General features: G+C 42.8%; 1 protein-coding gene across 4 annotated transcripts in view; it reads right to left on the bottom strand.

Annotated features, from left to right (window-relative positions):
• SYTL3 (synaptotagmin like 3) overlaps nt 1-17,738 on the bottom strand; it is a 70,137-nt gene that overhangs the window by 38,387 nt on the left and 14,012 nt on the right. For 3 of the 4 annotated variants that reach the window (XM_063097254.1, XM_063097255.1, XM_063097256.1), the window contains exons 3-5: nt 15,988-16,052; nt 1,455-1,506; nt 455-524 (exon numbers count right to left, since the gene is read on the bottom strand). In XM_063097254.1, coding sequence (XP_062953324.1) covers nt 455-524; nt 1,455-1,506; nt 15,988-16,052 — 187 coding nt within the window. Of the gene's footprint in view, nt 1-454; nt 525-1,454; nt 1,507-3,107; nt 3,142-15,987; nt 16,053-17,738 lie in introns of those variants that run through there. The other variant, XM_063097257.1, reaches the window with a different exon arrangement.

The following is a 17,738-nucleotide window of genomic DNA, read 5'->3' as shown; positions in this document are numbered from 1 at the left end:
TTATTTCCACCTTTCAGGTGGGAAACCCAGGTAACTCCCCCAATATTGCACAGCTAATTTCTTTGGACAGAAATGGTGCTGGTGCCCTTCCCGTTAGAGCCCACGTACACTCAGAAGGTGCACTCGCATGTCCACAGAGACTCCGCTCTCAGCCACCTGCACACCCAGCTGCACTGCCCCCACACTCGAGGGCACGGTGGCAGCTGGAGAAGAGGGTCGAAGACTCAGGTGCAGGCGGAAGGGGGTGGGCTGACAGTGCAGATGGTCCACGGCCACCACCAGCTTAGATTCACAGCCTTGAATCTAACCTCCACTCTCTGCCTCACTTTGCAGCTCCCTCCAGTCAAAGTCAGACCCCTCTGCTGTGCAGTTCTTGTCCAACCTGTCAAGCCTCCCCGCCTCCTCCCTTCTCTCCTGTTTCCCCTCTAGAGAAGCCACAGAACAGATACGTTACCGTGCATGGGCTGCGGCTGCACCGGTTTTCACTGAGAGGAGGTGGAGTTGGAGGAACCACAGAAATTTTGCTAACAAGGAAAAATACAGGAATAAGAAATGGGTTATGAACTACACAAGCTATTAGTTTAACAAATGCGCAAGATGTGTCATTATTCTATAGTTCAAGTTCTCAGCTTTTTTTTTTTAACTGCCTCACTACTTCGAGAAAGATCTAGCAGCCCTGGTTGGACTTGCTTCTCTGTGAGGGGCGTTATTTCCTGGTATTTGAATGTGAGAAATGAGGGTTGTGCTGCTTAAAGCCCATGCACCCCCCTCCATCCACGTGTTCTGAAATAGCTGGGGTGTCGGGACCCAGCTTTGCCACCTGGCTGCTCTGGAACCCCAGACTCCACGTGTGTGTGCAATCCACACCAGCAGAAGTACCAAAAATGGGTGGATGTAAAAATCAACCATGAGAGGAACTGGACACTTGTGCTAAAAGAAGTGGAGAAAGAAGGAAAAGGAAAAAATGAAGAAGTCCTGAGACTGGAAAATCTCATCGCGGGCCCAAAAAACAGCAGCTGGTGAGGAGATTTCAGTAAAACTTTAATAAATTTGGTGTGATCTAGTGTGTTAATTATTGCCAGCTTCAAGACCGCTAGGTTTTTAATGGGGTAAGGTGCTAGAGATATGCGTGATTAATGCAAGCAAATGTTGGGTTTAGAATTTCATGTAATGTGCAATCAACAATAATATTTAGTTTCCTTCTGACATTTCGAGAGAACTTAAGAAACAAAACAGAACGTTTAGTGAGAAAATACTATGCTACCTAGAAGGCTTTTCATAAGAATCTGGAAACATCTCTGTTTGAATCTTTTCCAGGCACTTTATCATTTTGAAAAAAAGGTTACATTCCAAAGCAGTGACATCTGAAAGTCAAGAGAGCTATAAGTTCTTTCCAGGCGTCCTCTGCTCCTGCCCTCAAGGGCCCAGGACATGTGTCCTTTTATAACACTTACCTCAGTTTCTGATAAGATTGCAAGAGCTTTGCTCCGGCTGTCTCGTGTTTACCTGAAAGAGATATCAATAAGGTCATTTATTAGTGAGAATATAACTTACATGATGCACGAACAGGAAGCAGTAAATTAAAATTATTTTTTCCTAATATTTCTTGTGATTGAAAAGTAAAGAGATCATTTTGGGGTGATAAGAGTGTTTTAGAAACGCTCTAGATTGTGGTGATGGTTGTGCAACTCTGTAAATTTACTAAAATTGATTGAATTGCACACGTCAAACAAGTGAATTTTATGTTATAGAAATTATGCTTCACTAAAGCTATTGTTAACACACGCACACAAAGTAAGAGATCGTAGTAACTACTTTTATTAAAGGTTGATGTCGAATTTGATTTTCTAAATCTGGATAATTTGAAAAACAGCCCAAGCTTCCAAGCTTCCATGTGTCCTTTGGAAACACTTCATAACTGAATGAATATATTCCTCTAAACGTTCCTTGTGATGAAGATTAAATTAATCTTTCAAAAAATGTAATCTCCTTATTTCTAGTTATAGAGGCTAATAATTTCCTAAATAAGACTGCGCCTGATATAGTACTCTTTTTGTTTCAAGGAAAGAGGTTTTTATGTTGTATTATGACCCCAAAAATAAAACTCTGGGTCTCCACAGTTCTAGGAACACGTTTCCTGGCCAAATGCATAGGAAGAGGTCCGTCTGTGCCCAGCCCAGGGCTGGAGGCAGGCTTCTCCTGCTCTGAGCTCCCACTCTGCCCCAACACAGCCCTGGACCACCAGACCTGCCACCCTGGGGGGTCAATCTAGTGCCAATCTTGTGTGTTTGGAAGGTTTTAACCCATGCCAAAGAAAGACTTGAGTATAAGCATCATTTTATACACTGCAGGACAGAGAAGGTAAGACAATCAGGTGGACAGGGAGGCAGCCCCAGGCCAGGGGTCCTAACTGGGCTGGCCTTGACATCATATCTAATTTTGAAGCTACCTGCCTGCATGTATTTTCTGGGGTTCCTAATGGTGTTCACCGGATTCTAAAAAGCGCCTGTGAGCTCTGCCCCTCCCCGATTAAGAAATTCTTCTCTAAAGCAGAACAAAAAGGTACAGAAAGGCCCCACCCAGAGGCTGAGAGCTAAACTAGTAGAACCAGCTCACAATGGACGAAATCCCACATCTGCGGGAGCCACCTTAAAGAAAACATCTAGGTAGGAAGCAAAAAGAGAGCCAACCTAACTGCATGGTGGTCTTCAGGAAAGCAGAGAAAAATAAGGCAAAGGAAAGAGAAAAAAAAAAGGCAACATTATTTATGCACAGGACCCAAAGGATGGTGAATTCTGCACACTGTGGGCTGGCCTGTCTCTTGGGCTCACAAGGGCTGTCCCTGTGCCCTCTGTGCCTGCCTTATTTAGCCTCATTTAGTCTCAACTTGCCCCTGGATTGTTGCAACATCCATTGTCCCCTGAGGCACAGCCACCAAAGTCACAGTCCCTCCCTCCATCATTCTACTGCCTGAGGTCCTGCTGTGATTCCCCATTGCCTTCGCCTAAAGTCCAGGACCCACGCGGCGTCCACACCCTGCCTGCGCCCCGCCCCCCCACATACACACACTCCAGTGACACCAAATTTCCTCTTATTGTCCCGCTCACCTGGGCGTTGCTTAGCCTCTGCGATTACTGCCGCCCCCACCTCTGCTCCTCGTGCTCCTCCCCCAGGCATTGCTCCATCGGGCCCATATCTCAGACTGTGCACTGAAAACCTCAGCCTTGTCCCCCCGCCGCAGTCCTGACCGTCCCCCTGCTGCTCCAGCCGTGGGCCTCGCCACAAGCGGCCTCTGCTGCCCCTACCGGCGGTGGCAGCACCGGGAGCAGGCATGGCCTGGGTCGGGAGTCACAAACTCTGTAAAGGCTAAATAGGAAGCACCTTGATTTTTAAAAATCGTTTTAAAAGATAAAAACCATTCTTAGCACACAGGATAAACAAAAAGGGACAGGAGGACCGGTGTGGCCCTCAGATCCTGGTTTGCCCCATGCCCTTGCTGTCCCCAGTGCGGGGTGCGTGGGGGGTTGTTGGCAGTGCAGACCCCAGACCCAAACCCAGGCCTGCAGAACCTGAATCTGCATGGGGACGAGACCCCGCGGGACGCCCTCTGTGGCTTTGGTCCAGTTCCCTGCTCACTGCCATTTACTTCCTCTTCTATTCCTCAGCTGCTCCTTAAAGAGCACCAAAGCTTTGCTTTCTGTTAACATGTTTTAAATTCACCTAAGTGCTGCAAAGACACACTCACAGAAGGACGTCCCTCCCGGAGGCCTCAGCAGAGGCAGGTTCTTTGGAACGAGGCTCCGCGCCAGGGCATGCATTGCCACTTGGATTGGCCCAGGTGCCATCCCAGTTTTACAACTATGAGGCTCAGGGACATCGTGCAGTCCAAAGTCGCAGAGTTTACAAATGGCAAAGGTGGATTTTGTACCACGACTTGCCTACAAGGCTGGGCACAGAATCAGGAAGGGTACAAATAAAATTTAGGGCCAGGAGGGCCGGGAAAAAGGGCAAAATGGGACTAGCTGGTGGCTGGCCGGGCGTGCAGGCTACACTCCTCTGCTGTTATTTGTTTGAAAATGTTTATAACAAAATGTCAGGGGAAAACAACCATGTACAAAACAATGACCAAGTCCCTGAACACTCTTAAGTTTTCTTAATATTATAACTGCTTTCCTATTTGTCATGTGTATCTTGCTCTGTTTAAATCATCAAGAGACAAGGCCTGTGCCCCTGTGTCTGAGGTTCCCCAGCCGTGCGTGTCGGGACCCTCAAGGAGCCACGGGCGGGCATGGTGGGAGCAGTGCCCCTGAGGCAGAGGCCAGCACCTCCACATCCCCCGCCCTGGGGGGCCTCATTCCTTCTCTCCAGGACCCTTATCTCACTCTCTCCTTGCTCCAATCCACCCTCCAGAGCACGTGGGAGATCTTGCCCCTCTTTGCTTGAAACCTATAACCTCTATAGACATAATTGAAGCCTCCTTGACTGGCATTCAAGGCTGTTACAGGCTGAATTGTGTCCCCTAAAAAGATATGCTGAAGACCTTACCCCTGGGACCTGTGAATATGACCATATTTGAAGATAGAGCCTTTGCAGATCATGTTCAGATGAGGTCATTAGGTTAAGTCCTAAAAGCCCTAATCCAATATGACTGATGTCCTTATAAAACAGGAAAATTTGGACACAGAGACAAACATACACAGAGGGAAGACAATGTGGAGACAGCCATGTGACAACGGATGTGGTGACTGCAGCGATGTGTCTACAAGCCAAGGAATGCCAAGGAGTGCTGAGAACCACCAGAAAATGCAAGGAAGGACTTGCCCCTAGAGCTGGCAGGGGAAGTGTGGTCCCACTGACACCGTGACATTGGACGTCCAGCCTCCAGAACTGTGAGACCACACACTTCTGTTGGATGCCACCCTGGTCGTGGTGCTTTGTTACAGCAGCCATAGGAAGCAAATCCAGAGGCCCTTTGTGATTTAGTCCCTGCCAACCCGTCCAGTATCACCTTCTGCCACCGCTGTCCCATCCACTCGGTCCTGGCGAAGCTGAATTCCCAGGTGCCCTGCGCCCACCCCACACTCGTGCCTTCCCCATGCCTTCTCCCCACCGATTGCACTCTGTCCACGCCCCTTGCTCACCCATGCCCCTTCACGACCCTTCTAAGGGTTTGTTTGCAGAGATTTGGTGACTGTCCTCACCAGGCTGGTCTCGTAGTGGTTACTGTGCACACCTGCACTAAAATTCCTCTGGGTGCACTGGAATCAGTTGTGTATGTGTCAGTCTCCCCCACTAGGGGGTGAACTCTTCAAGGATACAGGACACGTCTTACACGTCTCAGTGTCCCTGGTACCCAGAAGAGGGTTTGCCCCACAGGAGGTGCTGGTTATAAATATGGCATCAATAGCAACTGATACTATTTTAACAATAATGAGGGCCGACCCCGTGGGTCACTCGGGAGAGTGCAGCGCTGGGAGTGCCGAGGCCGCGGGTTCCGATCCTATATAGGGATGGCCATTGCGCTCACTGGCTGAGCGCGGTGCGGGCGACACCAAGTCAAGGGTTACGATCCCCTTACTGGTCACACACACACAAAAAATAATGATAAGCACGACCTCACTGGAGATATGCAACCAAATATGTATTAAAACAAGGTCATTATTTTTTCACCACTTAGCCTGCATGTAATTTCTCCATTCATTCGCATTAAGGAAGTATAATACACAAGATACTTTGACAGAGATAAGAATAAGTGAGCCAATCTCTGCTCATAGCAGGAGCTTATGGTGTCATTAAGGATTCACACAAACACAGAACAAAGCGGTGGGGAGCCAGAGCGGTAGGTTGTAGTTCAAAAATCAGTCCTGTTCCTGGAGCCAGCATGTCTGTGACAAATCATTACACATCTATGATCCATTTCTCGAGCTAAAAAAATATATAGGGATAAAGCAACTTATCTCAGATACTCACAAAAGTCCCTATAAATGGATGCCCATTGCACACTCCACTCTGTCATTATACTGGTCAACCACACTAACTCCCAACCACACCAGCGCCCTGGACTGTGATTCCTACACGGATGCCAGGCCCTGTTGCTCCAGCACTCCTCTGTGACCTGATTCATGGGGACAGAGGGCCCCCGGAGGACTCCCTGGAGTGCCCCAGTGAAACTCCATCAACCAGCCAAATCATGTTGTTTGTAGGTATCTGAGGGGTTTCAGTACTCAACTGCAAGACGGGTGTGGGTTAGTGCTCTTTCAAGACATGACCACTAGCTTCCTCTCCTACACTGTGGCCCTGCACCAGCCCTTTGCTAAGGAAGGCCGCACAGCATGGGATCATGCCGTGGAGCTGACAGATAGGGCAGCCGAGCGGAAGGGGGGCTTGCCCCATACCCACCTCTCTGCTGATGCCCATGGAGCAGGAACAGAAGAGAAACCATACCCCCGAGTTCCATGTGTGACCCAGAGCAAAGCACGGGTAGGAGCCTCCATGGGGACCGGGAAAACGTGTTCCTTCCTCGAGATGCTTTCTGTTCACCACTAGGAAGTTGGTCACAACATATGGATTTTGTTGGAATAACACACTTTGCTGCAACTGCCAGAAAGATCATTACAATCAACACACAGATCTGTGATGTGAATGATACCCGCTTTGAGGTGGCTCCTTTGTGCAGTGTCCAACCTGCACAACTGTATGAGACAGTCCTGAGGGTTGGCCCACACTGGAGCTTCAGTATTCTCTAAATGCTAGAGAAAGGTGAACAAAACCAGGGGTTGGAGCAGGTGTTGGACAATTATGCTGTGTTTTAGAACTTTTTTCTTTAGTAGGGAAGAAAAGGCCCCTAGAACAATAAAGTTTTAAACCAATCTTTAGCTCACATATTTCAAATGGAAAATCTCTCAAAAAATTTTGACTTAAAAATCCCTTAGCATGTAAAGAATTGTGATATCCTGTCATAAATTGTTTTGGAGGTGAAGTCCAGGGACATTTTTAAGTATATTTTAGTCCTTAAACAAGTTTTGAGCTAAGATAGCACTGGGACCAAACCACTGTCCCAGGATGAAGGAGGATAAAGCGCATGACTGTGAACCAGCAAGTAGTGCCTTCCAGGAGAGCGAAAATCAATAACAGTAGATTTATAATCCTGGGGGCACGAAGTGTCTCTCATCCAGTATCCTTCTGCCACCAGACATTACTCTTTCACTCAGCTGCAGGACAGAAAAATACTTTTTCCCTTTAATGAAGCCATCTACATTCTATCAAGCAGAAATTCTGGCTGGCTCCCATGTTCATAATAATCATTAAAACCTGGGCCGCCACTCTTCCACTAAGATATACTTATGGTTGACAGTAACTGCTCCAGGTTTGTTGAGTACCTGATACAACAGGGAATACACTGCTTTTTGGCATCCTTTGAATTTTTTCTAAAACATGAATGTGGGTTTTAGGAGTTCTCTTTATATTCATTAATCTCTTATCAGATACGTGATTTCAAAATATTTGCTCCCATTCTATGTGTTACCTTTTAATTTTGTTGATAGTGTCCTTTAATGCACAAATGTTTTTCATTTTGATGATGTCCAATTTGTCTATATTTAATTTTATTGCCTGTGCTTTTGTTGTCATATCTAAGAAATCTATAACAAATTCAATGTCATGAAGCTTTTCCCCTGTGTTTTTTTGTAAGAGTTTTAAAGTTTTAGCTCTAACATTTAGGTCTTTAAGGCATTATGAGTTAGTTTCTGTATATGTTATTAGGTAAGGGTTCAACTTCATTCTTTTACATATGGATATCCACTTTTTCCAGCACACTTTGTTGAAAAGACTGTCTTTTCCCCATTGAATCATCTTGCCACCCTTGTCAAAAGCCATTTGAACACATATGCAAAGGTTTATTTCTGGGATCTCTATTCTATTCCATTGGTCTATATGTTCTTCTTTATGCCAGTACCACACTGTTTTGATTGTTGTAGCTTTGTAGTAAGTTTTGAAATCAGGAATGTGATTCCACTATCTTTGTTCTTCTCTTTCGAGAAACAAACCAAACAACCCAATTCAAAAATGGGCATGGGGAGAGAGGGCTAGGGAAGATGGAGAGAGGTTGGTCAATGGGTACAAAATTACAATTGGAAAGAATAAATTCTGGCACTCTATTGCACAGTAGGGTGACTATAATGAACTGTTAAGTTTTACATATTAATAATAGCTACAAGAAAGCCTTTTGAATGTTCTCACCTCAAAGGTATAATAAATGCATGAGGCAATGGATATACTAGCTACTCTGACCTGATCATTATACAACCTACATATGTATCAAAACACCAGACTGTGCCCCACAAATATGTACAATTACAGTGCGTCAATTAAAATAAATAATAATTTTTAAAAATAAAAATAAATACAAATTTTAAAATGGGCATAGGACTTGAGTAGACAGTTCTCCAAAGAAGATGAACAATAAGCACATGAAAATATGTTCAATATCACAAATTATTAGGGAAATTCAAATCAAAACCACAATGAGATACCACTTCACACCCATTAGGATAACTATTAAAAGGAAAAAAAGAAAGGAAAACAGCAAGTGCTAGCATGTATGTGAAGAAATTGAAACCCTTGTGCATTGCTAGTGGGAATGTAAAATGGGAAGCCGCTATGGAAAATGGTATGGTGGTTCCTCAGAAGACTGAAAACAGAACTACCATTTGATCCAGTAATTCTACTTCTGGGTATAAACACAAAAGGATCAAAAGCAGAGACTCATATAAATATTTATAAACCAATGTTCATGGCAGCATTATTTATAATAGCCCAAAAGTGGAAACAACCCAAATGTCCATCAATGGATAAATGAATAAACAAAATGTGGTATATCCATTCAATGGAATATTATTCACCCATAAAAAGGAATGAATTTCTGATACCTGCTACAACATGGATGAGCCTTGAAAACATTACGCTAAGTGAAATAAGCCAGACACGAAAGGACAAATATATTATGATTTCACTTATACGAGGTACCTAAAGTCAAATTCATGGAAACAGATGGTAAAATGGTGGTTATCAGAGGCTAAGGAGTGGCAAGACGGAAAGTTATTGTTTAATTGATACAGAGTTTCAATATGGGATGATGAAAAAGTTCTAGAGATGGATGGTGGTTGTGGTTGCACGACACTGTGAATACACTTAATGCCACTGAACTATACACTTAAAAATGGTTAAAATGGTAAATTTTATGTTGTGTATATTTTACCACAGTAAAAATATAAACATGGGGTTCTTAAATTCAAAAGTATTCCTTATTTACATATAGATGTGTCTGGTCTTTTAAAAAAATTATTCATACAAAGAGACAGTTTAACACCCAATTGTCAAGTTACTCCCTGAAGAACATGCTAATCAATGATTTGGTCTGAACTTAGGAACACATGAATCCTTAATTCTGAAATCCTGTATGGTTCAATTACTTCACCTCGGTTTCTGTTCGGTTAATTTAAATAGGTAAAATAATGATGGTCATCAAAACATTGTATTTTATCAGTTGATTATCTAGAGCAGAGTTCAACAAACTTTTTCTGTAAAAGGCCAGGTAGAAAATTTTAGGCTTTGCTAGCCATATGGTCTCTGTTGCAACTACCCAACCATTGCATTGCAAAAATGGCCATAGATATAAACAAGTGAACATGACTATGTTCCAATAAAACTTTATTTACAAAAACAGGTGGTGGGCCAGATTTGCCCTACAGGCCATAGTCTGCCAACCGCCAAAAGAGCAGAGAGTATTAAGTAAAATAAAATATTGACTAGCCTAATAACTAGCCCGCTTAATCATGGTTCCCCCACATTCTAAAAGCAGTGAATCAAAACTCAAAGGAAGGAAGGGGAAGGGGAGTTGTTGTGACAATTCAGAACCAAGATGTAGGTTACCTAAGATGACCCCATGACAGGGCACAGAGGACAGCAGGAGACATAGAGACAAAGAAATGGTCTTGGTAGGAACTTTGGGGGCTCAGAAAGCGTCAGGGAAATTCCAGTCTCCCAGTTAGATACCTGAGATACAAAAAAAAGTCTGTGTTGAATTGATGTATTCAAAGTGCCTCGGACCAGCTAATCAATTCAGTTTTTTGAGTTGATACTACATGCAAAGCCAAAAGCATCATTAAATCAAAAATGAATAAAATCAAGAACCTGCTTCAGGAATATCGTTATCTAGAAACACTGGGTGAAAGCAAAAAGTTTGAAAGGCAAGGTCTTATTTCACTACCTTAATCATAAAATCTGACTTGATAGTCTCCCTACACAGTTTAAATGGGCCAGTCTAAAAATCCTTCAGGGACATGACAAGCAATCCAATCTGCTGGGAAAAATCACTTCCAGAGCACGCACTCCCTTTTGGGGTAGTGTATTTTTTTTTTTTTTTTCTTCCCTCTTAAGGAAAGTAGTAAGAAGAAAATATTCAAGAGTAGGACGCCATTTTCTTTAAAATAAGACAAAATCATATACAGAATTTCATACCTGGGAAACAAGCATGACTTCATAAAGACACCCTCTCAGGAGAGTAAACACACATCAACTAGGGACTCTGTTCATAATGTGCAGAAAGCTTTACAAAATCATCCTTGTAGAAGCCATCTGTTGAATTGCGAAGGTGGGGGTCTTTACTGAGCACACAAGCAGAGAGGAGATAAAGGCAGGACACCGGGATGGAGTCATCTACGTACTGACTGGTACCTACCTCTTAAAATTCAAGAGCCTGTTTCAAGCCCACACAGTCAGAACAATGCTCCTAATCCTGTGATCAGACAAACCATATTCAAGTTGCCCATTTGGCAGAATAAAACTCTGAAAAGTCACTTGAAGAACTAAATCACATTCACTCTTGGGAGTGGGGATAAAAGTTACTTTCCTTCATAATTTGTGGAACATTAGTCATCCTGGTTAGTTATGTAATGGATCACTGAGAAAACTATCAGAGGCTATGTTTAGATTCTGCCTTCCTAAATTATTTCCCCAACTATTAACAATAGAGTGAAAATCTGAGTAAATTATTTATGTATTTAACTATTCTTAAACTTGGAAAAGAACTCGTATTAAAAGTAATAGTATTTTCATCTTTCTGCTTTTAAGCTTGAATATCAAGCAATAAAACGTCATGGTTGTAAAAAAGAAAAAAAAAAAAAGTAAAATATGTGCACTTACAACAAGGAGCCAGAAGAGGGCATTATCTTTACATGCTTAGCAGATGCCAAAAGAGTAAAAGGACCTAGAAAATTTCCATGATAATTGTTTATTAATGTTGCTACTCACCAGAGGCTCTCAAACCTAAGATGCATGAAAAGAATTACTTGGGACCTGTTAAACACATTCTTGGGACACCCCACCCCACCTCCCCAGCCCCACTGGATCAGAAACTCTGTGCCAGGTCAGGAACTTTGAATTTGAAACATCTTGCAGCTGATCCTGGAGCATGGGTCCCGGAAGCCACATTAAAAACCCTCTCCACAGATTGCCAAATGCCCATGGATGGAGGGGCAGGAGGTGACAATGCCAGAATGGCCTAGGGAGCTTCCTAAAGACACCTGGGAGACCCTACAAAGGTCTGTATGTTTTGATAATTCTGATGCATCACGGATGAACAGCAACTACAGCAGATAAGGAATTATTTTAAGACTACAAAAGAAAATATCAGATTACAAAATCTCAGAGGAAACAAAGCCAATCTATAATCAGAAAAAGAAATGTAGAAGAACCAAAATATTTTAAGTATTTTGTATCACATCCCTGCAAAATGAATAATTGGGGCTTGTTTTTTCTTGTTTTTAAATCTTTTTCATGGTTGGAAAATTAGCACAATAAACATTGCCACACTTAACTTCTATTATTCTTCATTGGATTACTACTTATACCTTGTCTACCTTCAAGGAAATTTTGGGAGCATTTCTCTTAAGTGGTACATACCCAATAGAATCATTAAAAAAAAAAAAAGAAAAAGTAAATAAGTAAATAAGTAAAAGCATATAAAAGGGGAATTGGGCAATGGAGGGCATAATGATTTCTGGAATTACTTCAGTTGAACATTAAATTTAGCTCTAGGTTTCTAGATATCAAAAAGGAAAACAACTCTACATTTTAAAGGTGCCTGCTCAGTGCTAAGCACTGACAATGGGCACCACTGCATGTAACACCACCTTTTATTTCCAAACAACCATGTCTTCGCTCAATTCATTCATTCTCTTACTCTCAAAGAATTCAAATTTTGATTAGGGCAGAACCACCAAGAGTTGCGAGTGAAGGGGGCAGGATCCTGTGGAGCACAGGCGTGGGGGCAAGGGGAGTGGTGCCCCCAAGTTGTGCAGATCAGTGGCCCTGGGTTACAAACCAATGGGAAAGAGACTGATCATGTAGCAAACGGTACTGGGAAAATTGAGAACTGGGAGAAAAAAACAAAATTAGATCAGGCCTCCTGATGAATAGTGAAGCATTAAATAAAAAGCAGAAGAAAATAGACGTGGATATTTAAAAGACCACAGGATAAGGAAGAAGTCTCTAAGCATAAAAGCAAAGAAAGAAGTTGTACAGCAAAAGGTAGAGTTGACTACAAACAAGCAAACGAAGTATTCTACCTGTCAAAAAACATAAAATTTAAAAATAGATGACAACCTAGAAGATACATATGTAACTAACATGACTGAAAAGCACTAATAGCTTTAACATACAAAGAACATGTACAAAAAACATGCTCAAAAAGTGGAAGCTATCCAATCTCATTAGTAATTAGATGAATTCAAATTGAGGCGAGAAAACCATTTTGGACTATGCATGTGGTTTTACCAAACTGAAGAAGCTGTTTTTCTGTTTGTTTGTTTCTAAAGATAATTCCTACTGGTGATAAGGGTACACTCTTTCTGGAGGCAATATTCCTAAACTTTTCTTGTCATTCTGTTTCTAGAAATATTTGGATGTTCCAAAGATTTATCTGCAAGGATATTCATCACGCCTTTATTTTAATAATATTATAAACTCCCCAAAATACAATTAAAAGCCCAGACTCTCCAACAATCATGATTTGGTTAAATAAATAATGACATTCTAATGACAGAATGAGATGGACTGAGGCACTGTCATCAGAATCATATAGCCTATGATATTTACAGATGTGGAGAATATTCTGTACAAATTCTTATAAAGGAAATATCAAGATAAAACTACATACAATTTGATCCCAATTATGTAAATAGATTAGAGTCCCTGGGGGCTGCTAGGAGGAGCCCAGAGACAGGAGCGGGGAAGAGGCTTGCTTCCCCCAGCTGTCTCCTGTCTGGTCCGCACGAGCCCACCAGGCCGGGGTAGTATCTGCCTCCAACACAGAGGCAGTTACCATCTCTGTGTTCCCTCACTGTTCCCTTTTTGCCTTTTTGGTCCTCTGGTAATACCTGTTCGACTCATCCCTACAGTAAATTGTCATTCAAATAACCACACGGTTTCCGTTTTCCTAACTGGACCTTAATTGATATGGCACACAAATTCAATTCCTTTCATCAATTCTTGTATCAGGTTCTCTTTTAGGGCACAGATACAGGAAAGGTGGAATTCCTCCCTACCCACATAAGCCCTCGTCACTTGACCCGCGATGACCTTTCCTGACTCACCTGCTGCAGGCCCCACCCCCACCTGGCCAGGCTCACAATATCACGGGAGCGCTACGCATTTTTCTCGATCTCTCCATGCCTCTTGAGCCCAGTTCAATTGAAACAGGACAACAACAAAACAAGACACCTCAGCAATTGAGGAAGAATCATAGACAAGGAAGGAATTTGGGTTCTTCTGGGTGTTTGTTTGTTGCTTGGTAGAAACAACATCAGCAAAAAGAATGCTTTATGCTTAGGCTGACTTTCCTCTCTCTAATAATTTTCTTACTGGTGTTTTCATTCTTGTAGAAAGTTACTGGACAAGAAAGCAAGCCCAGGATGTCAGTCTGATCTCTGTCCTACTCCCCTCGCTACCTCAAGTAAGACACCACGATAACCTCCTCCTCAGAAGAGGATGCGGTGCTGACAAGGTGATGGGACGACGGAGGGCGCACACACAAGCACCCTCTCATGCACACGTGTGCACACACATGCTCTGGCCTCGAGACTAACTTACCTAACTGAAAAAATGATGCTGAAACCTCCAAACACATATAAAACATTTTCAGGGGCTGGCCCATGGCTCACTTGGGAGAGTGTGGTGCTGATAACACAAAGGCCACCGGTTCAGATCCCTATATGGGGTTAGCTCACTTGGGAGAGCGTGGTGCTGACAACATCAAGTCGAGGGTTACGATCCCCTTACCGGTCATCTTTTTTTAAAAAAATTTTTTTAAATAGAAATAAATAAAACATTTTCAGCGAGGGAGGTGCCTTCACTGAGTCAGTATTGAGCAATGACAGAGGCTTCATTTCCTACATCTCACTGCGTGTGCAATAGGAACTGCAGTGAAAAAGGAGACTCCACCACCTGAGGAAGGCCCCAGCACCCCCAACAAAAAAGCATCTTAAAGGAACAAAACAAAGCAATAAAAATAGAGAAAGATCCCGTGCTGCCTGCCATGGCTTCTCGTAGGTTACACGTCCTAAGCAGGGAGGGGACAAGCACATCTCACATATCACAATGGGCTGTGGCTCTCCAAAAGGCCTCAGGACATAAACACAAATACAGTGTGTGAGCTACCAAAATGTCACGGGCCTGGAGCAATTAGGAGAAAGTGTCTAAAAGGCTATTGGAATGGGGGAGAGGGAAAAGGGGTTGAGAAATACTGGCTTAGATGAAACCAGACAAATGTGCTTCGTTCTGCCGCTTGAGCTCTCACATTAGCATTACATTTCCCTCCAGATTTCTAACAAACTCGGCAGAAGTATCACTTTTTCTTGAGTAAGAAGAGTTGGGAACAATCCAGGGGAGAACTTCACACCGACTGAATCCGTGCCCTGGCCAACAGCGCCTTTTATAAAAGCTGAGTATCAGCACTCAAGTGAGAGGCTTCCTTTGCTGCCAACAAATTTTCGGGTGAGGCTAAGTGGCTTATTGCTCTATCTTGAAGCACCACTTTTTCTAGAAAAAGAAATAGTGTTTCGAGCCACTCCATGCGCTCTACATCAGTTTGTGAGTCTGGGTCCCCATCAGCACAGTCACAGAGGAGGAGTGCCACCTGCGTTCCCACTACAGAAAGAGGCGATTCACACAGCACGCCGCCTCCACTTGATGGTGATGACGCACGTGCACGCCTTCATCCACCATGCTTTGACACAACACTTCCGTGACCAAAGCACAGTTCACTCTCTCCATGGTTTTGAGTTTTAGCTACCGATTACAGTCACATCATGCTTTGCAAATACTTTGTTCTAAGACATGCATGGCATGCACCCAAGTGCACACTTTCACTCATGTGATGACAACATGTGCTCCCTGCATCATCTGCAGCATCTGCTCTGCTTAACACTGTTCACGCACTGTAGTCTTCAGTTATTCAATTATTTTGATCAAATATCACGAACAAGGTATTGTGCTGGGTGCTGTAGGGGCTAACAGGATGTTAAAAACACAGTTTCTGCCCGGGCAGAGAAATAGAAATGCACAAGTAATTCTATAATATAAGGCGCTTTGCAACGATGATGGAAGAGATGTACAAGCCCGAAGCTGTTGGTGTCTCGGGGGAGGGAGACGTCACCCCCAGAGGCAGGAAGCCAGGGAAACTTTGCTGAGCGTGAGCCTTACAGAACAGCGGATCTCAGCAGGTGGAAGGGGGCGGGGAAGCGCCGCACTGACGAGCCACCTGGGTTAAGGGGCAGGTGCAGGAAAGCTCGAACAATGGCCAGACAGGAAGACAAGGCATGGGGCTTGTAGGCTAAGCCCATAACATTTTCTATATTCAGAAGTCTTAACACTGAATATTTTTTAAACTAGGAATATATCATCTTCAGTAAAAAGTTTAAGACTATTTACCTTCGTTTGGAAATTTCTTGGCTCGTTCCTCAAAGAACCATTCGCCAGTTTTTATTTTCACATTTCTGAAAAACAAGCAAAAAGGACACTTCAGATAGAGTAGATATGAATAGGGCTATATTCAGCCCACAAGAAGTAGGTCGGTAATATCACGAAATATTAGTCTTGCAAGGGACTTCGTAGTTCAATTTTCTGGCTCAAACACCCAAATTCACAGATTTTCCACAGAGGTTAAATGATGTGACTAGTTGGCAGCAAAGCTGTGAGTCTTCACCTTCAGTATATTTCACCCTAAGTGTAGTATGTACATGTCGTAAACACATATCAACATACGCTTGTGCCCAACACATATCAAGTACTTAACAAAATCGCTATCAAAATGATCAATTTATCATTTTAATGGTAGGAAGCAATGGCATGAATGATAAACTACAGCAAACTCCAATGCTATGCATTTGGCTAAGAGGGTGGTCATCCTTAGGTTAAGTTAAGGTTATTTGTGTTTACCACAATTACCAAGAAGCAACAGAGTAGATCTACCTGAGAAGGTTCCTGGGAGGACCTGAAGTCTGAAATACAGGATTGATATGCTCGATGGAGATTTGGGGACCTGGGTCTGAGTGGACCACTTGGAAAATAGGGAAATGACCTCTTCTTGGCCAGCTGGGCTAACAGCAACTCCCCAGGCAGGACCACAGCTCCTACATCTTAGTCACGTGCATTACAGCACATAGAACACTTTACATGCTGACTGCTTGAAACTGAAGCCTTAAGTGTGTCTTACTCTTGACAGTTTCCAGATTTCTGGAGAAACCACACTTAACCTCAAAGAACCTTGGAAAGGTAGAATTGTTCATATCCTTTTAGGATATAAAAAGGAAAACGCACAGATATTATAAATTGTTCAAACCCTTAAATATGCCACAAACTTCTCAAATAATGTGCCACAAAACTTGTCAATTCCTTGTTATGCAAGTTTAAGAAAAAATTAAAAATTCAACTATGGCAAAGTCTCTTCTATCAATTATTTATCAAAATAAGTTCTCCATTACGTTCTTTCAGGCTATATATGAATTCAGGTGGACTTTTATTTAAGTTAATCCTTGAAAATGCTATTGACGTAAGTAAAATCACAAACATATAACAATCCATGTGTTTTTAAAAATATCTTATCTTTCTCTATGGAGCACTAGTAGTTATCAGAACTTTCTCCCCTTCATCTGGTTAGAAATTATTATTCTCTAATTATATTATTACCAGTGTTTAGTGACTAGAACGAGGAAAATACACATAGAGCATTTAAGAATGTCATAACAGAATTTTTATGATCAGTCACTGCCATTGAGAGCCAAAAATATATAAAATGTTCAACTGTGATACATCTCTAGAGAGAGAGGAAAAAGTTTGCATCCATCAAATCAGATACTCAGTACCTAATCTACTGAAGAGGCAGTCTTAGCCTCTCAGCAGAAGTCTTCCCCTCCGGCACCTGAAGGCAAGCAGAGAATCAAACATCAGAAAAGGTTTAGAGAGATTAAAGGGGTGGTAAATTCATGCTCCTTCAAAGTGCCACACCTACCACTTGTCCTTGTTCTGAGGGTGACTCATCCTAAGCAGAACAAGGTCTAATCATTAGGCCAGGTGAGCAGAACAACCCAAAGTGCAGGAATACGGGGCCTCCATCTGATTCGGGTACTTCACGCTCTGGATTTTTTTTTCTGGTCGTGGTGACCCGTTTCAGCTGATCGATT

This window comes from Cynocephalus volans, chromosome 5 (assembly GCF_027409185.1).
Source record: "Cynocephalus volans isolate mCynVol1 chromosome 5, mCynVol1.pri, whole genome shotgun sequence".
NCBI classification, from domain to species: Eukaryota; Metazoa; Chordata; class Mammalia; order Dermoptera; family Cynocephalidae; genus Cynocephalus; species Cynocephalus volans.
The sequence above is the reverse complement of the archived record's forward strand: the minus strand, read 5'-3'. Positions and strand labels throughout refer to the sequence as shown.